General features: G+C 40.9%; 1 protein-coding gene across 1 annotated transcript in view; it reads right to left on the bottom strand.

The window, feature by feature from the left end:
- chd5 (chromodomain helicase DNA binding protein 5) overlaps positions 1–25592 on the bottom strand; it is a 46298-nt gene that overhangs the window by 321 nt on the left and 20385 nt on the right. The window contains exons 9-39 of the mRNA XM_054617776.1: positions 24336–24554; positions 23257–23463; positions 22543–22754; positions 21471–21602; positions 21178–21286; positions 20560–20751; positions 20173–20373; positions 18405–18542; positions 18066–18187; positions 17707–17880; positions 16569–16710; positions 16219–16350; positions 15844–15961; positions 15587–15711; positions 14734–14980; positions 13225–13397; positions 12385–12559; positions 10555–10641; positions 10316–10404; positions 9798–9931; positions 8074–8218; positions 6742–6901; positions 6566–6645; positions 6152–6347; positions 5967–6056; positions 5693–5845; positions 4803–4911; positions 4462–4594; positions 4085–4280; positions 2463–2626; positions 507–633 (exon numbers count right to left, since the gene is read on the bottom strand). Of these exons, the coding sequence (XP_054473751.1) occupies positions 507–633; positions 2463–2626; positions 4085–4280; positions 4462–4594; positions 4803–4911; positions 5693–5845; positions 5967–6056; positions 6152–6347; positions 6566–6645; positions 6742–6901; positions 8074–8218; positions 9798–9931; positions 10316–10404; positions 10555–10641; positions 12385–12559; positions 13225–13397; positions 14734–14980; positions 15587–15711; positions 15844–15961; positions 16219–16350; positions 16569–16710; positions 17707–17880; positions 18066–18187; positions 18405–18542; positions 20173–20373; positions 20560–20751; positions 21178–21286; positions 21471–21602; positions 22543–22754; positions 23257–23463; positions 24336–24554 (4681 nt within the window). The remainder of the gene's footprint in view (positions 1–506; positions 634–2462; positions 2627–4084; positions 4281–4461; positions 4595–4802; positions 4912–5692; positions 5846–5966; positions 6057–6151; positions 6348–6565; positions 6646–6741; positions 6902–8073; positions 8219–9797; positions 9932–10315; positions 10405–10554; positions 10642–12384; positions 12560–13224; positions 13398–14733; positions 14981–15586; positions 15712–15843; positions 15962–16218; positions 16351–16568; positions 16711–17706; positions 17881–18065; positions 18188–18404; positions 18543–20172; positions 20374–20559; positions 20752–21177; positions 21287–21470; positions 21603–22542; positions 22755–23256; positions 23464–24335; positions 24555–25592) is intronic.

Consider the following 25592-nt stretch of genomic DNA (forward strand, 5'->3'; position numbering starts at 1 on the left):
TTTATGCAACTAAGGTAAGTAAGATAGGTCAAAGTTGAATAAGGACGTCGGTCTGTTAGCTGTGATAGATAGGACAGTTTGGAAGAGAAAACAAAGGAATTGGAATTATTACTCAATTAAGTTTGGCTCACCAGGGGGGTTTGCTTAAAACATGTCTGAATGCTCGTGTTTATTGACCTTTCTGGCTTCTTTGCGGGTGTGACACTGATATGATAATGATGATTTTTAGATGGTTCCAGATTTATTGCAAACAGAAACGATCAAAACATGAGCCGAAGTTGCGTTGTAATAAACCAGAATGATCCTTTAATTTCATTGCACTTTACATTAATTCAACTTAGCAACCATCTACATTCTTATCCATCAATAGTGTGCAACTTATGGAAATGTCCTCTGACGTTTAGTCTGTCAAACCGATTTATTTATATCAGCTGACAGCTTCATTTCAATCAGCAGATAGTATAATTTAAGTTGCACCACATCCTACTGTAAATGATGATGCTTACCGCTGACGTAGGGGCCCAGAGGCATCTGGCTGTAGTTGACCATCGGCTGACCACCCGGCCCTCTGAATCCTCCACCGAAGCTGCTGCTGTACATCTGGGAGCAGCCGAACCCCCCCTGGCTAAAAGGCTGAGAATCAAACATTAGTTAGCCTGCTGCATGTTACAATTCCACATTGTTCCTTTATAAAATAATAATAATAATAATAATAATAATAATAATAATAATAATAATAATAATAAATGTATGTAAATAAAAGATTTTAAAATGTTCTATTATTATTATTTTATTTTTTATTTATTTTTTCAAATGTACAGCACTTTTATTTAATAAAAATAATAAAAATTAAAAAAAAATAGAAAATTGGAAAATTGAAAATTAAATTTGAAAATTAATTAATTAAAAAAAGATAAAAAAAAAAAAATAGTAAACAGAATAAGTTGCTTGTACAGAGCATGCTTTTTGGTCTTACATTTTTTGTGAAATCCAAAAATGTCAACATATGAATAAAACTGGAAAACATATTACATTTAAAATGACCAATAATTAAATAAATTAATAAAAATGTATACACATAAAAGAGTTTAAGTACATAAAAGGTCGATTGAAGGACAGTTTCTGGACTATGTGGAGCGCACACATGAAGTGCTGTTATGAAAGAAAGGCTTGGGCCAAATATATGTTTTCCGATGATGTCAACAGATGCTGCCTCTCTAATGTTTTTGGTATAATCATATAATGATAATAATAATAACAGTAATAGTAACAAGAGAGAGATCTGTGATTGCTGTGAAAGAGCTGGTTTTGTTAGTAACCGTGCTGTTTGAGTTCTTGTTTTTCCAGCAACATGTGCTTTTTGTTTACATTTTGATCATGTGGTGTTGTCATGTGTTTTCTGTTTTTGTTTTGAAAAGCCATGTGGCTCTGACTCCACCCTGTCTTTGTTTGTTTTCCCGCCATCTTGTGTGCACACCTGATTTCTGTTTGTGGTGATTGGTTTTGTGGGTATTTAAGCCCGGTGTGCCTCGTAGTCTCTGCCAGATCGTGCCAGTTAATACCTGAGCCTTTCCAGCGTTTCGTAAATCTTGTTTCTCTCTCTGCCTGTGATTTTTGACCTGCCCTGTTTGGATTCTGTGTTTTGGATACCTTTGCCTTGGACTCTGTTCTGACTTTTGGATTTTTGACCTCTGCCTGCCTATTTGACTACGAGACTGTTTTCCTTTTCTACTGAACCCCTAACAGGTTTTAATCCTTCCATACAACATTTAGCAAGTCCTCTTCCTACGGTAGTAAAGTGAGCAAATAATAAAAACAAAGAGCAAGTCAGATTGCCGACTGTTTCCCTGGTTACGCCAAGAGTTGGCATAGCAACCGAATAAAAATAAAAATAAATAAAACACACAGTTAGAGTGTATGACCAGACGCACTGCTTTGCTGAAATGATTGCTTGTATAACCGAGAATAAAAGACACACATTCAACTCTGTCGAATCCGATCCTTTGGGACCGAAGCGAGGAGCAGAGCGACTTAAGGGAGACTCTTTCTACATTCATCACACCAGGGGGAACTCTTCCATGGGGGATAGGGAGCTGGAGTCCCCACAGGTTTTTTTTTGAAGGAATAATGTGGTTGCTGAGTCGTAACTACAGAACACTTCAAAGTTTTTGGGCCGTAGCCTTTTCATTTCTAGAATTTACTCAGCCCTGCCGCACATTTCAGAGAGCCTTGTTTCCTCACCAGCTTCCACTGCAAAGTGATATTCAGCCAAGTCCAAACCAATAGGGACAGAGGCTTGTAATTCTCAGCAAGAGAAGATTAAATTGGCCCTCTTTTTAGAAATTGGTTCAGATAAGCTACAAACAAAAGAGAGGGGTTTGTGTTTGATTCGATTTTGCTGCCAAAGAATTTCGTTTTCCCGAAGCCACCCTGACCTCCGTGACCGCCGCGTCCTGTCTCACCTGCTGCGGCGGAGGCTCGCTCCCCCGGCTGGTGAGGCGGCTCAGGATGCTCCTCTCGGACATCTGCAGACGGGCCGACACCGGCGGGATCCTGGACAGCATGTTGGGCAGTCGTGTCACGTCAGCTTTCATGTCACTCAGAAGTTCCTCCAGCTGGTTCAGCACTGCAAGAGCACAAACACACACACACACACACACACACACCATATCAGAAAAAAGTTTACTTGTTAGCCCTCATTTAAAGGCTGCACATGTGGTATAATTTAGGGAGGAAAAGATCAGCGAGAGAAACTGAAGGGCAACTGCATGAAAAACACAAAAAAATGTTTTAACATCAACTCAATAAAAAAAAAACTAAATTAATGGTGTGATCCAGAGCCTGAAATTAACAACTGCCAGGAACTAAATGCCATAAAAAGTTTCACTAACAGATAAATCAATCAGGGTCACAGACAACAACATTTTCAAACACTTTAACGCCTCCGCTTTATTCAGTCTTTGGCCTTGGCTTCTTCCCAAACTTTCATCCTACTAATCGCTGTAAACGTGTTTAGACGACGAGTCAAATTTACAAAAAATGAAGCCAATGTGTTAAACAGGATCTTAACTAGCTGCCTTTCAGATGATCACGTTTTCAATTAAAATCATGTTGTTTTAATTGATTGTATCTTGAAACAAGGGGACGCGACGAATTAACAACACTTAAATGCAAAATACTCGCCTTGAAATATGATATGTCTATGGCTATTATGTGAAAGGTAAAAACAGAAGGTATGGATCTGGTCTGCGCTGCCTTTGTTAGTGTTGAAAGGAGTAATAAAGTTTGCCATCTTGGTTCGGCTCCAGAGCCTCTGTGTTGTTGTCTCACAACTTTCACAAAACTTATTATTAATTATTATTATTGTGAAAAAAAATCTACTTTGTTCCGGAAAGAAATCTCTTTGCTTTCAGTTGCGTAATATACTCACACTCTGTGTGAAAGTACCCATGACTAAAATAACAGCCAATTAATTGCTCACACTAAAATTCCCTCGGTGTGTTTAGGCCTTTAGGATAAAAAAACAAGGAAATTAAACATGATGTTAAAAAGTTCTCTACAAAGGCTGATTTGCATTAGAAACTGATTCAAATAGTCTTTGTGCACCAGCAGGTTTTTCCACTTGTTTTAATAAATATGACTTTAATGAGTCAGTTACAAAAGAAGACTTGATAATTGAAATTGTTGCAGTGTTTTACAGCAATTACTGCACTGTGTTGTTTATGTTCAATAGTTAAAAAATATAAAAAAAATTAAAATGGAGCATCATATGAAAAGAAACCAACAGAAAAAGATTAAGTATTTCATGAATTGTGTTTTCTGAATACAGTTATAGTTAAATCTAAATAATTATAGGAGGATTTAAGGAGATAAAAACCTAATAAAACGTGTCATGCCTCTTAAATAAATGGTCAATGCATCTGTCAGCAATGACAAAGCTCTTGTGAAAAATTTACATCAGTATTTTTACCCTGTTAATGTCATTGGTGCAGGATTATTTTTCCCAGAGTACCAGCCTTTGGCAGGTGAGGCAGAAATTCAGATAATTATGACTGTTGCTATTTTTGAAAACTGGACCACAGACCTTTGTGCAGCACGGCATTGGCAGGTTTGTTCCCGGCCAGGGACTCTTTGGACAGGTGCTGGTGGGACTCTGCCAGACATTCCACCTCAGCGAAGCGAGTGTTGAGAGCCATGGCCGGGTGACTCGGGTCCTGGGTCATATTCAGGTACGCTGCCCGCCTCAACTGCTCCTCAATCACCAGAGCCTGCTCCAACAACTACACAGAGAGAGAGAGAGGGAGAGAGGGAGAGAGGGTGTTTAAAGCAGAGGACTCAAGCAGAGGGTGATGCATATTGAGAAACAGTGTTTCAATTTACATTCAGATATAACAAATCCTTTAATCCTTGAATTATTTCAGCCTTCAGTAGTTATTTTTAATTATGAGGACTCAGGATTGCCTTGAAGCGCCGAGCCAGGAACTTGTTCTTCATCTCCAGGTAGTTGCCCTTATGTATCTCGGTCTTGAAGGGCTCATTCAGAATAGCATAACGGGGATCATTCTGAATGTCCTGCCAACGAGCATAGCCGTGTCTGAGACAGATTCAAGGTCAAGGAGAAACAAACGGCAGCACAGAGCCTCGTAAAGTTCCTCAAATAAAAAAAAGAAAGGTTTTTTATTTGCGTCGCTCCTCGCGGTGTGTAAATATGGGTCTTTCGCTTGCAGCTCCCCCCGGTCATAAGTAATTGCAATACTTTGCCAGATGCTGAGCTTCTCGCTCCTACATCTGGGGAAGGATACGTTACGATGCCGGCTAAAAGCCAGTAATCGTGGCGACGGTGCCAGATGTCGTGCATCTTTCCGGAAGACAGCGCCGCTCGCTCTTCAGTTTGCCAGAGGGTGTGCAACTCTGCCGGCAAAAAAAAGGATCAAGACAAAGAGTTGTTTACAAAAAAAGTAACATTCAAGCTGTTTCCAGCACGTAAAAAGAGGCGAGAGCACATTAACAACACAAACAAGATTCATGACAAAATGTAAAGCTGTTTCATTGTGGCACCTCAGATAAACAACCTGTAGCGAGACACTGGAGAACACAAAGCTGTAAAGAAGCAGAGATGTAAATCCCCAAACACAACATGGAGACATGAGAGCCACAGTGTCCTTCTATCTAGAAATAATGGACAGTGCACAAGCAAAGACAACTAGCTGGAAACTAATGTTTTTTATAATTAAGCCTTTATTAGTCCCACAATGGGGAAATTATTTCTCTGCATTTAACCCATCCCGGAGGAGCAGTGGGCTGCAATGAAGCGCCCGGGGAGCAACTTGGGGTTAGGTGTCTTGCTCAAGGACAAGCGCTCTACCTCATGTGCCACAGCCGCCCCAACAATTCGGGACTTTTAGGGACTTTGACATTGAAAACAGTTTGATAAAATGGAGGGTTAACATCCATTTATTTCCCAGTAAAATCAGCATGAGTGCCGTCATACTTCTCATGGCAGTTGTTTCATTATTCCCTGTGTATTCATTCGTCTCTATAAATAACATCACATCAGTGTTGTCTCTCTTTTGTTACTTTAGACAATAGCTTTAACAGTTCTGTTTCATTCCTCCCCTTCATATCTGTTCTATTGCTGCAGGTTAAAACTTTTTTGGTCAATGTTAAAAAACAAAGTCAGACTCATTCTTACCTGTAAAACCTCCATCAGCGATATTAAACATGAACTTGGCTTTGTATCCATTTTTGTCCTCCCTCCTGCTCTCATCCATCTCCTCCAAAGTGTCTTTGTCTCCATTTAATCGACCCTCTAACGCATCTTCACTCTTCAAATCATCTGAAACAGCTCCATAAATGACAGAGCGTTCTCTTAAAAGAAATATCTATATAATGGACTACCACTAAAGATTCCTTTGAGTTACAAAAAAAGCACAGTCATTTTTATCAAGGATTCATATCATGTATACCTGGTTTATTTTCCTTGTCTTCAGTTTTTGCCAGAGGAGATTCAGTATCTCCTTTTTCTGAGGACTTCTCTGTGTCTTTGCAGGGCTCCACTGTGGATAACAACAAAAAAAAAAAGACTAAATTAAAGAAAGAACAACGTATCCGACAAATAAAAAAAAGCAGCACATTATCATGCACTTCTGACTTTTAGGTGAAGTTTGACTGGATGACAGTTCTGTCTGTTTCAAAGCGGACTCTTTTGAGTTGGCAGATGGTTCGGTCTTTGCAGAGGGTGATTCGGTTCTGTCCCTCTCGTCTGCTGTTTTCTCCTCGGAGCTGGCCTTGCTCTCCTCACTGTCAGATGACTTCTCAGGTACGGATGCTGGCTCCGCACTGGAAGACTGCCGGGAAAAAAAGACAGGGCAACAGGAGGGGAAAGAGGAAAGTTGGTAGAGGGCAGAGAGACGAGATGAAAGGTGTCTAAGTTTGACAGAAGCGTCTTCTGAGGATGAAAAGATGAGTGTTGTTAAAGTGTGATGAACCATGGGAAGATGGATAAGACATTAAAGGGGAACAGAATGACAGTGATGGATAGTGTAAGAAAAACAAATACACTCACTTCCTGCTCTGACCGTTTCTTGCCATCTTGCTCTGTGGTCTCCTTGTCTTCAGGGGTACCCAAGAGAAACTCACTCTTCTCTACAGTCAAGAAAAAGAACAACTCAAACTTTTTGAGCTAAAACTTTTTCCAAACATAAAAAGAAAACGTGAGCAGCATCGACACGTTGTTCTGACCTGGTGGGATGGGTGTGCCTGGCTGTGTAGCGACAGGGCTGGCCGGTACAGGGGTGTTGGGGTCAGAAGATAAACTCTCAGTCAGCTTCTTCAGCTCCATGCCGATGGGAATCAGGTCTGGGGAGCTCAGCTTGCCATTAACATGTTCAAACTCTTGCACCTACAAAAAAAATAAGTAATTGGTTCAACTGTGATAAATAAAAAATCCTACTATTAGATTAGATGGTTTACTTTTCCTCAAATAAGGGATTAGGAAGAACTCCTTTGATGTGCACATACTGAAGCAAAAGTTTGGTTTTAATTTGTCCGTTGAACCAACTTTTCATAAGTTAAAACTTAGCCTAGTTGTTAAATAAATCTTGTTTTTATTTATTAAATAAATTTGTCGCAGACCAACAAATGGAAAAAATACATTTAAAAATGGAATGCACCACAAAAAGTGAAGTCCTTATTAAGAAGTTGTTACATCATAGAACCAGTAACTTTACCTAACTTAAGAAACTTGCAAAGCTACTTTTATAATGCTGACTTGATGTATGTTCTGTCTATGGTTGACATATCTGACCTGATATTTGATCATGAATGATAAAAAACTGGGAAGATTTGAAATAATATTTAACAAAAATACATAATACAAGAAAACATTATGGCAATAATATTAATAATGTAAAGCTAGTAATCTTAGCCTAATTGATCCTAGTTAATAGTTGTGGCTTTAGCTAACTCTGAAATGTGTTTTAGTTAAGAGTTATAAACACATTTCTCACTTTTTTAAACATATATTAATAAAATAAATCATAGCTACGGATTGTCAGGTAGGTTTAATATATCGCTTAGCCCCCCCAGTAAACTTTAACTTTAACTACTTTTTGGAAACTAAAGCTACAGTTTGTGATGCTACAATGACTTCCTGTTTACATAGTTGACTGCTCTTGATTGGACAGCGCTACAAACGTTTCCTCGCAACGAATTTACACAAAAAATGTCTTAATTAGCTTTGTTTTAATGGTGCAACCAGATATAGTAATTAACTAGTTTGAAACTGAAAAGTACTAAAACATTTCTATGACTTTACACAAAAAACTTGTAAAGCTGAAGCTCAAACTCCAGAAACCATTTGTCGTTTTTTAACCCAGATGTATAAGGTACATAGTTTAAAATACGTTGTATGGTGAGAAACATCAGAAGGTACCCCAAAAAACATATTGTTCCTCTTGCCTGTATTTGCCACTGCCAGAACGGTTTGACCTACTTTCTCTAATCTCACAGTGCTGCAGCAGACGACTTGGTATTCTGTGTCTGAACATGTCTTCGGTTGAATAACCGGTTTACCTTTTTCCTCACAAGAGACATGACGCCGATCCTGGTGAGAACATGCTGACGAGACAGTCCCTCACGTGGGACTCCATCAGCAAAGGTCTCTGCTCCGTCTGCCCCCGGCTCACATAGGTGTCTCATGAACAGAGACACATAGGCCCTGATGGAACCAAAAAAAAAACCACTTTACACCACATGTGACAAGAGTGATTCCTCTGTGGGAACGAGAACCATATAGGCACTAGTAGGAGCAACAATTGTACTATTAATAGCAGATTTGTGAAGTACATAAAAGGACATATGATGTATGAATGGTTTTCTAGAGGTTATGTTTCATTTTGTATATGTGTTGCAGTTTTTTCTATGTTTAATATACAATGGTGTAACACTAACAGAAGTAGAAAAGGCAGTAGTAGTTTTAGAATGACTATCAGTTATTGTACTATAGTATTTAGCTGTAATAGTATCAGAAGTAGACAAGTAGTAAGTTATATGGAAACATTTACAGTAGTAGATGTAGTTCTAGTAGTCATTATAATAGCAGAAACACAGTTTTAAGAGTAATGGTAGTAGTAATAGTGGGCTTCATTCACAAACAGTTCACTCGCACAAGTATGTGCTTAAACTGCTCATAGGAACATTTTATGCACAAATCCGGGATTAAACGATATTTTTTCTGAACTGAATTTGTTCTTACTTCGCAAACAAATCTAAAACTGCCTGAGACCATGTGAACACACAAAAATGAATACCTAACTGGTTTAGACAATGAAAACACACTTCCTCTAACTAGCATATGAAAACCGCATTCATGAAAAAAAGGCTTTAACAGACAGCAGTGTTTAAAACCGTTAATTTACTTATGCGTTGGCCAAAGGTCCTAAATAACTCCATATTGAAATGTAACGGTTTGGTTTTCATTGTTTCAATTGGAATGTTGATCTATTTGGTTTTCATTGTTTAATCTCACCACAATCTAGTAATCTCACCACAATCTAGTGCCATGAAATTGAACACATGTAGCCATTGTTCAGTTGTGAAATTCTTTAGATTTTTTGCTATAGGGGACATTTTTCTCTCTGACGATAACTCTGCAAATAGCCGGCACACCGTGTCTATTTAGAATCATTTTGATCAATAACATACGCCTGGTTGTAAGAACCAAATTCGCCGGTATGCACATGTCATAAATCCAAAGGTAATTTTGCGTGCACACTTATTTTGTGCGCAAAGTAAGAGCATTTCTACAATTATAGCAATAACAACATTATTAGCAGTATTACTATTAACCCCTCATTAACACATTTAAGTATAAATCCAGTTTTAGTAGTAAAGGCAGCAACGCCAGTAGTAGAACCGGTACTTTTATTTGCAATATTGTAATCATAGGAGCAATATCAGTAGTATAGTGATAGTAGTATTTTAGCTTTGTGCTTTACTGCAGAAAACACAACTCAGGGCTACTTGTTTTTACTTGAATATTTATGTAACCTTTGGCTCTGGTGCTTTCTCAAGTGATGTAACCCTGAAAATGAAAAGTCCAACCTTTGCAAACTTGATACGAGCTGTGCCTTGGGCTAATCAATTAAAATGTGAGGAGTGAATTAAATAGCCCAGAGCTACTTCTTCACTTTGTTGGATGTGCAGCCCTTGACTTAAAAAAATGGGAAAAAATAATTTTACTTTGAACAAACAACACTACCTGGTGTTTCACAGTTTCAGTATATTAGAGGCCTCACCTGAACTCACGCTCACTCTTCCCTCGCAGGTCTCGGACCAGCCAATGGGAGTTGAAAGCATCCTGGGGAGGCATTCCCCAGCGCATGATGGCATTGAGGAAGGCTTTCCTCTGGCGGGCGTTGAACCCCAGGACCTTGTGATAAGAAGAGGCATAAATTGGTGTTAACATATCTTAAAAAGAGGAATAGGGTACATTAAAACAGGTTGTTAATGAAGCTGCTTCTTGTCAGTTTCATATTGTGAAAGTGATAATTCTGTCCTTGCTATTCCGGTTTCACAGTGTGATGGGAAAAGGGCACAGGATCAGCTGCAGGGCAGTCATGCTTTACACGCTTAAAGATACACTCTCTGAGTTTTTGTTACGGAGCCAAATTCTGGCCACTTATCCCCAGATTTTCCCTTATTGAGCACAATTTACAGAATGAAGAATTATACCCTAACCTCGCATGTCACGCTGCCAAAAACGGGGGTTCATACCACCACTTTAAAATGCATAGGACATCCTGTGAATGAATACCTCAATACTGCCCCCAACTCGTGCCAGCAAGGGTGGCAGGGGTTTGTCTTTCTCATTCTTCATCTGCCGACGAGACTGTCTGCGTCCACCTGCAACAAAAAAAAAGAAACGCATAGATATAAGGACATCTCTTAACACGGGCACAGTTTGATCAAATTGAACTTGTGTGCAGAGGGATCTATACTGAGTTTTGTTGGGTTGTGTTGTCACATCTCTTTCTTTTTTTTTTTGCCGCCTACCTTCGGGCCTCTCCTCGAAATCTTCGTCCTCGTCCTCGGACCCCACGGAGTACTCCGACTGATTGTCTGAAAGATCATCCTGCCACTCTGAGCAACACATCACAGAGAAACAGTACATTGCGATCGCTTCTGTTGCTGGCCACCTGGGGGCGCCATGGCACTGCAGATTACTACAGACCACTACAGCTTGGCATGCACATACCGCACTACCACTTGTGTGTCCTCTGGAAGGGAGGTGAGAGGTGACCACTCTGCCAAGCGGTCACTTTAAACTTGGAGTGTACTCTGAGCCGTGATGGGCTTTGAAATCTTTGAACACTCTCACAGTCAACTGCTGTTGAACTGTGGCAATCAGGACTCTTAAAAGTACAACTATGGGATATATGTCACTGCAATAGATTATTTGAACTATGAAGAAGAAGTGCTTTAACACCCACTAAAAACTATATACATGCTTGAGAAACAAGAGAGCTTTAAGCCAGTACAACACACTCTTTGGCAGTTTTAATGGAGGTCAACAGCTCTTGTTGAGACTTACAACCGAAGAGGATTTAATAAAGACATAGATCAATTTCTGTGCTTTTATCGCCTGAACTGATAAATCCAAATTATGGAATTAACTCACTAATGAAGCCAGGTCTGTCAAGTGTGATGGGAACAGTTCTGTTATTCAGAGTTCTGTTGTATCAGAGTCGATCATAAACCACAACAAAAGCTGTTGACATAAACTAGACTCTGATCTGTGCAATATTATCATACACCAAATACAGAAACACGTTTTCTACACCCACAGTGTTATCATAATGTGAATCAGATGATCACACTGACAAACTGTCCCATTCTTTACTTATTTAGCTACAGTGTGATTTGAACCAAGCAAATGTTCCTTCACAATGGCAGCAGATAGATGTGAGTCTTCAAAGCTTGAATACAGTTGTCCCACTTTTAAATCCATCCTTCTTAAAGTTACATTTTCTGGATGCATAAAGATTGATTTATTCCCTCAGTAAACATTGTAAACATGAGTTTATGGTCTCAATCTCTAGTTTGAAGTGTTATGTCAAACAGCATGATTCATTAGGTAAATTATGGTTCCATTTACAGTAAAATAGACCATAAAGTAGGGTATGCTTTAGGGCGGGGCTACCCTGTGATTGACAGGTCGCTACCAAGGAATTGTACAGTCAGGAAGTGGTCTGTGTTTTAGTTTTAGAACTTTAAACCCTTTCACAATGTGTTTTCAGCTCATGGAGGTTAATTCCAACATTTTGGTGGCATAAAAAAGTTTCATACAGCGTTCGATATCTTACTTCACCCTCTTGTTTGGCATCTAATTGCAAAAAAAATAAGATGGCGACGGTCAAAATTCCGAACTCAATGTTTCAAAGTTGAGTCCACAAACCAACGGGTAACGTCACGATGACGACGTCCACTTCTGATATACAGTTTATGGCACCAAGATGTAACATTTTAAAGTGGCAAGAATAGAAAAGGGCTGTTGCTTCCAAAACGCAGCCAAGAAATAACTCTGCCCTATCTAGTGCCAGTGTTTGGTATGTCTGCTCTGGGCTACTGTAGAAACATGGCGCCCGGCTCTGTGAAGTGTACCTCTGTGAAGTGTCTTATTCTAAGGTATCAATTCTTATTTTCAGATGATTAGAAACTAAAGAACGCATACTTATACTCCATTTCTGCCAAAAGGTCCCTCTGAATGCTGCACACTGTACCTTTAAATGATAACACGTTTAAAATGAGTCTTGGTAAAGGCCTAAGACAGAACAAACATGAGTCCTGATAGACCAGCACCACGTGTCTGATGACAGAGCCTACCTTGGTCCTCCTGCGTCGTGTCGTTGTAGTTGACCTGCTTTCGGATGCGTTTGCCTTTGCCCAGGTTTCGGGCCAGATCCTCCTGCTGCTGCTCGTAGTGGTGGCGAAGCAGCTTCTCCCAGTAGTCTGGGTCCACGTTCTCCTCCTGCTTGATGATCTCCCGCTCCACCTCCTCCTGCACATGGACACACAAAGGCAGATGTTTATTTAATTCTGATGTTTCGGAGAGAATCTACTAAATATTTCATTGTATGTCTGTGGAAAACAAACAAAAAAACAGTCAGCTTTTTTAAACCCCAAACCTATTTGTGAACAGTTGACCCTAAAATGCCTTCGTGTTACACATTGCACCTTATGTGTCAATATTTCATAGTGTAATTATTTTTTAATGTGCCGACACCAAGTCACAAGGCACCGAGTTACAAGGGTCGGGTTCCTGGTGGACCAGTTGTGAAATAAAAAGCAGCCTGTGAGTTCTTACATTATAAACAAACACAGTTCTTTCGTTACATTCAGCTTTACATGACATTTTTTGTGTGTCCACCAGGCCTTGCAAACATTTTCTACACCATTAAACATTTAGAAAAGTGTTTGGTTTTTTATTTGTCCAATGATACTATAAAGTGTCCCGGTCCTCTAAAGTCAGCTTTAAAAAGGAAGGCTGATCTTAAATCATGTTATCCTGCTCTTTCAAGCAGAATTTAGCATATGGAGGCAAATAACAAAATCTTGAGATATCTACTCTGCTGTATACAAACATACCAGCTGGCTTTTTTTTTCATTTTTGTGACCCCATCCGTCCTAATTCCTCAGGTTAGAAGAACATTGCTTTATTCTCACCTCTCCGTCCTCTTCCTTCACTACATACTGAGCCACCTTGAAGGAGCTCAGGTACTCGTTCATGTTCTGGATCTCCGTGTCTTCGGTGGCGTCCTGGCTGCGGTCCAGCAGCTTGGAGATGGCGTTGTCGTCATAGTGAATCACGTTGCCCTCCTCGCTTTCTTTAGTGTCACCTGTTGACGAGAATATATTAGCTGATCGCTAACAAAAAATATGTTTGTCCATGTCTAAAGATGCTAATTTCATTTCATTTTAATTTAATATCAATGTAAAACATATCCGTGGCAGGGATAATGAAGTGGCTGGCGTATTGTCACGCTCGTAATTATGTTCCTTTGTTTGTGATTGTGTGAAAAAAATAAATCACTAACTTAGGGTGAATTTAACACTCTCTCCCCAAACAAAGCAGTCTTCTGACCATCTTAGTTTCTTTGGTTCCTGGACTTGGTTATCTCTTTCGAGGTTGGAGGTCTGGTATTCCACATCCAAACACAATGTCTCTAGGCCGCTATCCTTTTGTCCTTTTTGGCCAAGCCTCTAGACTCCCATGGTTTTGGTTAACTAATGGTCTAATTTCTGAATCTCTATAGACAGATTCAGAAATTATGTCGTTTACGTTTGTAGTCCGAGTAGCATTGAGCATTCACAGTGGAGCAGGTTTTTATTGAAAGCAGGTAAACAGTCCGCGTTCCGAGCAAAAGATTGGCAGAACCTCAGAACCCACCATCTCTCGTCAGGAAATGATTTGGCTAATTATTGGTTTAAAATGAGCTTTTAAACTGGCTACTTGTGAAAAAATGCGGTTGTACACGTCGTCTCTCAACTCCAACCCTCATCGCATCTCAAGTTGGTAATCGGACTGTTGACGAGCAGAGCACAGAAAAGGAAGTGGCCCTGATATCCGCTGGCTACCCAAGAAACCACAGAGATATATACCCTTAACCACAGACACTTAACAGGCCTTAGACCGACAGACGATGAGTTCTAAGATTGATTATTTATAAGTGAAGTCATTTTGCGTTGTAAACTAACTCTCAGGTATGGCGTCCTCTGTATATGTTGGATTTGGCCTAAAACATAACTTTTGAATGACTGCATAACCAAAAATGATATGCACTCCCTGGTATTTTGCAATTTTGTCACTTGTTTTCAGGACCTTCACTGCCTTTTCTGATCCATGCAGCCTCTATCTGCCTCTAGTTATACTGGCTTTTGTGGAAATGTGGATCTGCAGGAGTGCACATTTTAGCACATACAGAGCAAGAGGAAACACCCTTTCTGCATTTGAGAGTGACGAGGTGAACTTACTATTGAGAAACACAAGAAATAACAAAACCTCCAATTTTTCTCAACACCGGTCTGTTTGTTAACATCGATGTGTGATGATGTTATAGTAGTTTGAAGCTCAAATGCAAGTGTAATTAATAAACAAAAATGTCAAGGGCTGTCAACACACATTATTCATACTGCCTCTTTTTAGCTCGAGATAAATGTGGTGCATAGACATACCCATGGCTCTCGCTGCCTCCATCTCATCTTTGAAAAGCTCTTCAGTGCCAAACTTGAGGATATCGTCCAGTTCCTGTTTGGACATGGAGCCGGTTTTGGAGCCAAGGCCGGGCCGCACCACCAGGTGGGTCAGCATCATCTTCCTCTTCGCCACCTGAGTGATTCGCTCCTCCACTGAGCCCCGCGTCACAAAGCGGTAGATCATCACCTTCCTGTTCTGGCCGATACGATGGGCTCTGCTAAAAGCCTGGGAGAACGGAGAGAGGGGCCAACAGGGAAGGGACAGCGACAGTTAGAGGGGAGGACGTGGGAGTGAACAAATGAAATCAACAAAAGCATTCACACATCTATTATGCTGCATTTAAGACTCAGAACTTTAAAACTTCTGACCACCAATAAGCAAAAGTACAAGGGAATGTTCTTACTTGTAAACTAAATCAACGCAACGCAAATCCATCTACGAAGACGCAGTTGTCTGATGTCACACAGCAATGGAAGCGCATATTGTAAATGGTAAAGCATCAACTTAAAGGCAACATTAAGTGTATTTGCCTGTATTTTATTAACATAACACCATATAGTAAACCTGTTCTGCATGTAAATTGATGTAAAAATATCTTTCCATTTTATTATTTAGCTGGTAACAGTCTCTGAAAGTTATCTTCTCTGTGCGAAAGTTATCCGGGAAAACTTTAAAAATGTAAAAATAGTGTGTGTGCACAGATCGAAAGTGGGAAAGGTTAACTGGGAAAAACCCAGACATCCGAGTCACCTTGAACGCAGCATCAGTTGTACGATCTGCAGGATAAAAGCTACAACACAAGCATGCAAGAGTCTCTAAAAAAATAAGTACTTGGATGTCGTTGTGAGGATTCCAGTCGGAGTCGTAGATGACGACGGTGTCGGCGCTCGCCAGGTTGATGCCAAGACCTCCGGCTCGTGTTGAAAGCAAGAAGCAGAACTGCTGAGCGCCCGGTGCTGTGGCAGAAAAACCAAAAAATAATAATCTCAGGTTTGGTTTGTGTGTCAGAATGAGAGTGAAAGCTGTCTAGAAGACGAACAGGCATCAACACAAACTCACACAGACGGATCCTGAATTAACAAACCCACCATTGAAGCGGTCAATGGCCTCCTGCCTGAGGCCTCCAGTAATCCCTCCATCAATACGTTCATATTTATAACCCTCGAACTCCAGAAAATCTTCAAGCAGATCCAACATCTTTGTCATCTGTAAAAAATACAAAAAAAATATGCTGTTATGAGTTTATGTAGCTGTGATCAAAATAAAATGTTAAAATGAAGAACAATCTGCACTTTCACTCAAAAAGATCTTTGATTAGATGCCTGGAATATCAGCTGACTTACTACCTAACAACTGACGTTGGCATTGGAATGGATAAAAACATGGATGTCTGGATTTCCATGGCCACCAATCAATGGAAGCTGTGGCTTAAAGCCCAGACACAACATGAAGTCGACTGGTACCTGAGAGAAAATGAGAACTCTGTGTCCTTCATCTTTGAGATTCTTCAGCATTTTCTGAAGCAGCGTCAGTTTTCCTGAGGACTTCACGAGCATGTTGCCATCATACGAGCCGTTTGGTAACACGGGAGCTTCCTGCAAAGATTAAAAAAATGTAAATAAGTCCAGGAATCAACTGGAGAAATAGATGAATACTTATATAAACAAATAATGAAAAATTGGGTCGTCAAGCCAGGAGAAAAAGGCTAACATTTTTGGCATACAGGTTGTTGTCTTTTGACTTTGTTTTGGCATGATTTTGCACTCTTTTATTGAGCTCAAATATTAAACTGTGCTTTGCATGGCTGCCTTACCACAGCGGCCACTGGGAACAGGTAGGGGTGGTTGCAGCACTTCTTCAGGTCCATCATGATGTTGAGCAGGGACACTTGGTTGCCTCCACCTTTGGAGTTCAGAGCCTCAAAGTTCCGCGTCAAAATAAACTTGTAATATTTCCTGCAGGTCAGAAATCAGGTAGAATCAGGAAAAGATAAAAAAAAAAAAATCATTCTTGGCAAAAAAATGTAGAATACCTCTTTAAAAACTAAAAGCCTGCCACTGCATGTAATATTCTGACTGTGAAGTGGCGATTACAAGCTCAAGTTCATTGCATTTAAGCTCTCACAACATGCCAGGTGGAATGATGTTATTTGCTAAAATGGCAGCAGCATCTACTGGAAAAACTACTGTTATAAGCTCGACCAAATCAGGCCTAAACACACTTAATTACTTACAGGTCAAAACTAAATAGTAACAGCCTTTTTCTTATTCATATTTGAAAAGGGTTAAATAAGTTACATGGTTGTTTGGGCGTTCATAAAAACTACTACCGTATTTTCCGCACTATAAGGCGCACTTAAAAGCCTTTAATTTTCTCAAAAAACGCCTTATAATCCGGAGCGCCTTATATATGGATTAATTCTGGTTGTGCTTACTGACCTCGAAGCGATTTTGTGTGGTACACGGCGCTCTGTCAACATGTTTTAGTACGACTTTGGTAAACTACCGTAGTCAGGAGCGTCGCGGAGTAATACATACTGTGCTTCACCATAATATTACAGTGTGTGTGTATAAGGACCCCAACATGGCACCTGTCAAGAGACACGCTTACGACGCGGACTTCAAACTCAAGGCTGTCAGTCACGCAGTAGAACATGGGAATAGTGCAGCTGCGAGAGAATTCAACATTAATGAATCAATGGTACGGAAGTGGAGGAAGTTTGACTGACTGACTGTTTTGTTTCGCTTAATGCGCCTTATAGTCCGGTGCGCCTTATATATGAAAAAAGATCGAAAATAGACCATTCATTGACAGTGCGCCTTATAATCCAGTGCGCCCTATAGTGCGGAAAATACGGTATATATATAGGAGAAAATGGACATTTTAAGTTTTTTCAGCTGGAACAGAAAGCGGCATTACACTTCTTCTTTTCTTTATATCCCAGTGCTTACTTCTGCATGGGGCTGAGCTCCACTCTGACAATCAGCTCTGTCTTTGAAGGCATGTTCTTAAAGACATCGGCTTTGAGCCTTCTGAGCATGTGAGGGCCGAGCAGGTCGTGGAGCTTTTTGATCTGGTCCTCCTTCGAGATGTCTGCAAACTCCTCCAGGAAGCCTTCGAGATTACTGAACAAAGAAGAATTAAAAGCAGAGGAGACAGTTTTTGATTCTTCCTTTTTGTCATTTTAATTTATATTTATGTTCAGACCATAAATTCAAGGTTGATGCACCGGCTTGCAGATACTGGTAGGATGGAGAAGGAGAGAAAGCAGGGGAATGATGAGGATAAATGGATGACAGGGAGGACTTACTTGAAGCGCTCTGGGGTGAGAAAGTTAAGCAGGTGGAACAGCTCTTCCAAGTTGTTCTGAAGAGGAGTTCCAGTGAGCAGCAGCTTGTAGTAGATCTTGTACCCGTTGAGGATTCTGAAAAACTGGACAGGACACATTGTACGAGATATGACACACACGCCTCGAATAAGAATGCAAAGACGCATGTGAAACTCCAATTATGCCTCTAAAACCTGTCTTTTTTATTTCATGGATAAGTTTATGCACAAACATTTCCTCCTCATATCTGTACGTGTTCCTGCTCCTTTCCTGTTTGTTTTTTGGCACAGGCCGCTATCAGTGCCAGAAACGCTGTTTTACCTTTGACTGGTTGTTCTTCAGCCTGTGGGCCTCGTCTACCACCAGGCAGGCCCATGTGATGGAGCCCAGAACGGCTTGATCTATAGTGATCAGCTCATAGGAAGTCAGCAGCACGTGGAACTTGATGGGCGTGTCTTTCTGCAAAGGAAGAACAGCAACAAAATGCATCTGATTATGAGCAATTTAGACGTGGGATTATATCGTGGAGGAAAAATATGAAGTACTGCAATGTTTGCTTTGGTATTTCTTGGAAATTAAGTAATGTTAATGATAATTTATGCCCATATTAAGCTTCATGTGGCACTAAAAACTGTATGTTTTGTTCTGTAACTAGAAATACAGATGTCGGTGTAAATTGTTAATTCTAAACAGGGCCAGGGATTACTTTTTGTTCACCCTCGACTATCAAACAACCCAATGCACAGTTCGCTCACAAATCCGTCTACGACTTCAGCACCGTGGACTGCACCATCGATTTATCAATACGCAGCACAACTGATATTTCCGAGCCATGGTCGGGGCCATATATTCTACCTAGCACAAACTTCAGTCAGATAAAGGATCAATGAGTCGGGCAGACTAGACCAATATATTAAACTAAACAACCTCTCTGCCCCTGAGCCTTCTCTGCTACCAGGGGATGAAGAGTCGGGTTGCCAGGTTAAGAAGGGGCACTGTCATAGTGCTTAAAACCGCTCGTTGAAAGGCTCGTTCTCGTGTCTCAGAGTCAACCACATTAAAAAAAGAAAGGAAAATTCCCACACATAGAGCGGAGGCGAGTGAAGAGGAGTCTTCATTTGGTTTTTCTGTGGGAGGGTTTTGTTGGGATTTTGGCTCTTTTTGATCGGATCAATTTGAGGATTGCCTATGGTTTGCATGCATGCATCCACAAGTGCGTCATGCCCTGTTGGACTCGCTCCTGCCTTGGTCTTGTCTCGGTCTTAACTAATTCTGGTTTTGGTCATGACTTGGTCCTCAAATCGCCTACTAAGCGTAAGGTAGGATGTAAACTACTCAACCCTTCTAGGTTCAAACTAAATCAAGGTATTTATAGGTGACTATCTGCAACTTAAAATGAGTCACCGGGAGGCTAAGTAGGGGAGACTAGTCTGTCAATGAATCACTGATCCAGTCGCTACGTTTGGATGTTTTATTCGTAAGAAACAAACAAACACGTGTGCTCAATAACACACATTCAATAGTGTTCTGCATAGTTCAGTTACTGTGTACAAAGGCGTCCAAACCATAGTAAATAGCAATAATTAGCGGTCAGCAAAAAATAAAGACTCCCTCTCTCACCCCCTCTCCTTCTATTTACAAAACCAAAATAGTGAACAGCTGATATCCCCATCGCAATCCCTAACACCACGTGACTCATTACAGGAAGTGACCAAAAAAGGTGTACAAAATTGCACCGGCTAATCCTGGCTCCTACAGGCGGCTGTGGCGTAGTGGAGAGCAAGGTAGTTCTCCAATCAGAGGGTCGGTGGTTCGATACCCGGCCGATGTGTCCTTGGGCAAGACACTTAACCCAAGTTGCTGAGGCTTGCCATCGGTGTGGACTGGATGTTGCATGAATGTTAGTTAGAGTCTGATGGTGACCATGGTAGCCTGTCATCAGTGTGTGAATGGGTGAATGATAAATATACTACTGACTGTAAGTCGCTGGATAAAAGCGTCTGCTAAATGACTGTAATGTAATGTAATGTATTTGAAAAAAGTATTCAAACAGTGTCTGGTGGGACACAGCTACATGAGCATGAGGTACCTTCATGCGGAACACCTTGCGTCCTGATTTCACTGCGCTGTCCTCAAAGGTGAACTCGTTCTCCCTGATGATTGCCCGGCTGTCTTTGTCTCCGGTGTACGTCACCACGTGGAAATCCGGAGCCCACAACTCAAATTCCCTCTCCCAGTTGATGATAGTGGAGAGGGGAGCGCTCACCAAGAAGGGCCCCTTAGAGTGACCCTGTGAGAAAAGGGGGGGGAAAAACATGACTCACCACAGGAAAAAGACAAAATATAGGTTTTATCATTTACTTTTCTAAACTTGTTTTATTCTAGGTCTTCATAACCATATGTATTGTAAGAATCTTGTACTCGGAGAGCCTAAAATGTGATACGTGCTTTGTAACATGGGTTCTTGCCCCCTCACCTCCTTATAGAGCGAGTAGAGGAACACGATGGTCTGCACCGTCTTCCCGAGGCCCATCTCATCGGCCAGGATGGTGTCTGTGCCCTGAGCCCAGGAGAACCTCAACCAGTTCAGGCCTTCCAGCTGGTATGGGTGCAGTGTTCCCCCCGTGGCGTTAATGTACCACGGCTGGTGCTCAAACTTGATAGTTGGCTGGTGAAGACAGGAGTAACATTAAGATAAGATAAGATAAAATAAGATAAGATAATCCTTTATTAGTACCGCAGTGGGGAAATTTGCAGGATTACAGCAGCAGAGAGGATAGTGCAAACAAGAGACATAGTAAAAAACATAAGATCAAAACAAGTATTATAAATAAGTAAATAAGTAATAAAAGAGTAAAGAATATTAAATAAGTAAAAAAAAAAAGTAAAAAAATCCACAATAACTAAATATTATATATACAGACAGAATAATTGTAGTATTGTACAGTGCATTGCACATATTTTTATATTGCACAGATTTAGCCCAATGTAAATAGGAATTATAAATACAGTATACGAATAAAGATGCAACACCTTTATTGTGCTAAATGATTAGAAATAGTGGCTTTAAGTGCATCTGAACATCCCGACTTACATCTATGATGGGAGCGTCAGGAGGGACCTCCCTCTTTGGGTGGTCCTCTTTGAGTTTCTTTCCTTTCCTCACCACCAGGGGGCGTTGGTCCTCCCCTATTATTTGCTCCCTGGTCAAATAATGGCAACAACATGATGAGCCAGGCAGATCAAAAGAAGGGCATCACAGATAGAGGGCAGGGCAGAGGGGAGACGAGGACTCATTCTGCTCCTCCTCACCCTCGTACCCGCTCTATAAAAAGAAGATGTAAGAGCAGCTGTGGTTCGAATAACTTGTCCATGCTGTTAACCAACCTGTGGTCCCAGTATGTAGCTTTATGACTCTCGTAGTCTGGGACGTCAAAGTCATCCACCTCCCAGGTGCACTGGTCGTAGGGCAGGTCCCTCCACTTGATCAGGTAATGCACATCGCCATCCTTATCAAAACTGAAGGGAAGAATGAAAAACATGAACAATAAACGAGAGCTTTTAGAAGGTTGGATACAAGTAAATTCGCCACCTTCTTATTCGGCTGTCCAATCAGTTTTGATAATGATTGTAGACATCTGAAGCGATAAATAGCTCAGTGGGTGCTATATTTACTTAGCAAGCTGAGTCCTTCAGCTCCCGGAACAGTGCCTACATGTACCAAGATGCATTGGGTGCCAGTTTCTGACACCCGGAGGGTCCACGCCGGCTTTATCCTCTTGCACGGCCTCGGACACCCTCCACTGCATTTCTTGGCCCTTTACACTCTGGCTCAGAGAACTACTACTGAATATCTGAGCCAGCCAAAACACTGTAAAATGTGTCTGCTCCACATCATCCTCTGCACGCATATTTTATGATGCTATTTTTGCAGTTTGTAGTACAAGGGAAGAAGAACAAAGAAGTTCTGTTTTAGAGCAGCATCTGATACACGCGGATATCCACATAAAAGGTGGGACATTTTCCCTTTAAGCTCTTTATAAGGATGTTTTTTATTGGGACCATGACACACAACACATCCTGTAGCTGCAAATGGATGCAAAACTTAGAAAGCAACTTTTTTAATGCATGATTCAATTCCAGAGTGTATCTCATATAGTTGTGATCGTACTATGAACTGAATCCGTCTGCAACTACGTACATATGTGTGACAGTTCTGAAAAATCTGGAAACATATGGGAAATAATGTACTTTTGTCCCTCAGTGCTCTTTTTCTGACATTTGAATCCCCCAGCAACTCCCATATTCTGAAATATGCGGAGCTATGAGGAATAATCTCCATCTATAAGCAAGGTGACACCAAGCACAAACCCAACTGAGAGCCAGCAAATCATCAAGGCTGTAAAAACTACGTCACATGGCGTAAGACATAAGAGTGTGTGTAACCGTGAGCAGCCACCTGTGGTTGATGATCCGGTGCATGACCATCCACTCTGGTTTGATGCCGTAGCGGTAGAAGCGCTCCTCCATCACGGCATACTGGGGGTCTTTGCTCTTCCTCTTCTCGTTGTTGAGCTCCTCCTCGCCGGAGCCGTAGTCGAACGGCGGAGGTTCGTCCATGTCGTTCTTTCTCTGGTAGTTCCGATACATGACGGTGTGGTAGAGCTCCAGCTGCAGAACCACAGAAAGAACGAAACAATCAGTTTCACTCAGCAGCACCTCTGGAAAAGGGGTTTTCTTTTTCTCCCAAGACTGCAGCATAATACCTAACCCGGGCGTTGAGACTGACTTGATTAACTATTTCAAGTAATCCAGAATGGATTTGATGAAGGCGAAATAAATTAGAAAAGGAAGGCCGACTTCTAAACACAAGCACTTGTTCAGACGTCGCTAAATGAAATGTCAGCTAGGTGCTAGTGCTCTGAATGGTTTAGTAATTGTGATTGCAGTTTGTGCAGTTTGGAGGGTTTGAGGTGTGAAACAATGTGCACTTAATGGCAGATAAATGGCTAAAGGAACACGCACGATCGTTTGACATTAAGCTGCAAAAAAGACGTCCCAGTGAGAACTCTCCTGGCTCGTTGTGTGTATTCAGAGGACGCGTGCTGCAGCTCCCGTGGCCAAAGAGAGCAGCAGTGTTCATTTGAGATCGGACCTACTTCTGGTATCTCACCTGAAGCTCGCTGACCCAGGAGCAGTGCCAGTAGGAAAGGCCAGACCACTTCACAAAGAACTCCCTCTCTGGGTGGCCCTTGAGCGGAGGGTTGGTCAGCGGATCCACCGGCTCTCCGTCGGGGCCGGCGGGCAGTTCGGCTGGCAGCGGGGGTTCTCCCCATGTCCAGTGCAGAATCTTTTGGACCTTACCTTTGAGTGGAGGGCACTGAGAAACAAAAGAGACATGTTATGGTACATGCAGTTATCTATACATTGTGTCAAAGCAATAAGGGAGCAGGTAAAGTGCATCATTGGGGTCAACACAAGTGATCTAGAAGGCTCCGTGAATGAAGCTAAACAACCTAAGTCTTAGTTCCCGTTGAGGGAAGACACAGCAGGTGAATTGGGTAGAAATGTTAACTAATAGATATCACCATGAAAGTTCCCTAGTTCATTACTTACATAAAGAAAATTAGATCTCGAATTACAAGTTTCCTGAAAATATATGTTTAAAAATGCAAATGAGGCAATAGCTTATCAAATATGTGCTAATTTGCATATATTTCCGGAACAGAAATCCCAACATTGGATAAAGCCAGGTTCAAAATGGTTGGATATTTTTTTGCGTATTTTATTCAAAGGTTTTTCTTACAGAGGGAAATTTCTATATCTCTCTTTTTATCACTCCATAAATCAGAAAATACTGTCACCAGCCATAGACAAAAAAGATTTGAACCATAGTTTTAGAAATAGGATGACTTATAAATTAGACTAGCTTTCTTTTCCAGCCTCTTGAGACAAAGTCATCACTTAAACACCTCAAAATGAAAGATTAATTCCCATTTGTGCTCATTTGTAGACAAGAATATTTCAGGCTTTTGTCGAGCCATTTCAGGAAATATTAACTCTCTTAAATCATAATAAAAATGTGCAGTACAGATATTTTGTTATTGGCAGAACATGTACACTAAATGTTAGAAAGGTATTACTTAGAAGCTAAACTATTTATCCATTTTGCACACATTTATTTTAACTCATGCATAGTGATGGCAAACATAAATAATATTAGATATCATCAGGACTGGATCGTGAGCTCACCATGCAGCGTGGACACAACCACTCCCCGTTGGGGATCTCGGGGAGAGGTGGGTTGAGGCAGTGGATGTGGTAGGAAGATGGGCAGGTGTCACAACACAGCAGCTCTCCTCCATCTTTACACACTCTGCAAAACTCCAAGTGGTCATCCTCTTCCTCGCCCACAGGCTCCTCCTCTTCCTCCTCCTCATCTTTGGCCTCCCACTGGATCCCCTCTTTCTCCTGAGGGACGACAGGTTGTAGTAGAGGGTTAAATACTGCTTAGTTAACTGCACCCACATTGTTGTTTGGAGAATAAACTTAATTATTGCTACAAGGACTAATTAAGATATATGATATTTTCATTGTCTTTGTCTTTTTGTGTGAACATTAACATATTGGGTCAGTGAGACTACAAAGCTCAATGATCAAAGCTTTGTTACATGTTGTCGGAATGTAGTTTTCAATTCTGCACATTAAAGATAAACATTTTCAGATTTTACTCCATAATTTTAGTATTTTTTCTTGTGTGAAATAATGAACAACTTTACTTCTTTGTGTCTTTAAAAATGACTCATAACCAGTAGATTTTTTGTCGATTGTTTTTTTTTTTTATAAACGTTTATCTTTATTTATTTTAAGGAGTCCAACTGAGGTCTTATTCAGTTTATATGTCATTCTCAAATATCCCCCTGCACTTGAGCTGTTTAAGCAGAATATTCAGGGTCTTACCATGAAATTCAAACGTGTAGAGTTTAGTGGAAACTGACTCACAGTGTATGGTGGATGATGTCTTTGGCTACGTTCACAATGCAAGCCTGATTTATTGCTTCTTTTTTTGGGGGGGGCTGTCCACAATATTTTTTAAATGTGGGCAAAATTAGATTCCACTGGAATCCTGTGCGGGTTATGAGCTGAGACGCAATGTGCAAAAGAAAAGAGCTGTCTCCCATGTTTGTGTTCACAGAGAGACTCCGCCACCGCAGAATTGTGACGTTTGTCGTTGGAGAGCAGAGTTGCGTAACCTTTACCAATGGCGGACTAAGTATGCTAGAGAGTTTTTTTTAAATGTTGAAGTGGCCTCTCATCCGCATGCCAAATTACCTCGTTCACAGCTATTTGAAGTTGCTCGGCCTTTGCAGAGTGGGAACTATGCATATCATTTGTAACCACAGGGGGTAAAGAAATACAACCATTTGTTACGTTTAGTGTTGATGAACCGAAATTGGTGGAAGGTTGGTAGAATTAATGATTTCAACTCAGATGTGGACGTTTTATTAA

This window comes from Anoplopoma fimbria, chromosome 17, assembly GCF_027596085.1.
Source record: "Anoplopoma fimbria isolate UVic2021 breed Golden Eagle Sablefish chromosome 17, Afim_UVic_2022, whole genome shotgun sequence".
Taxonomy (NCBI): Eukaryota; Metazoa; Chordata; class Actinopteri; order Perciformes; family Anoplopomatidae; genus Anoplopoma; species Anoplopoma fimbria.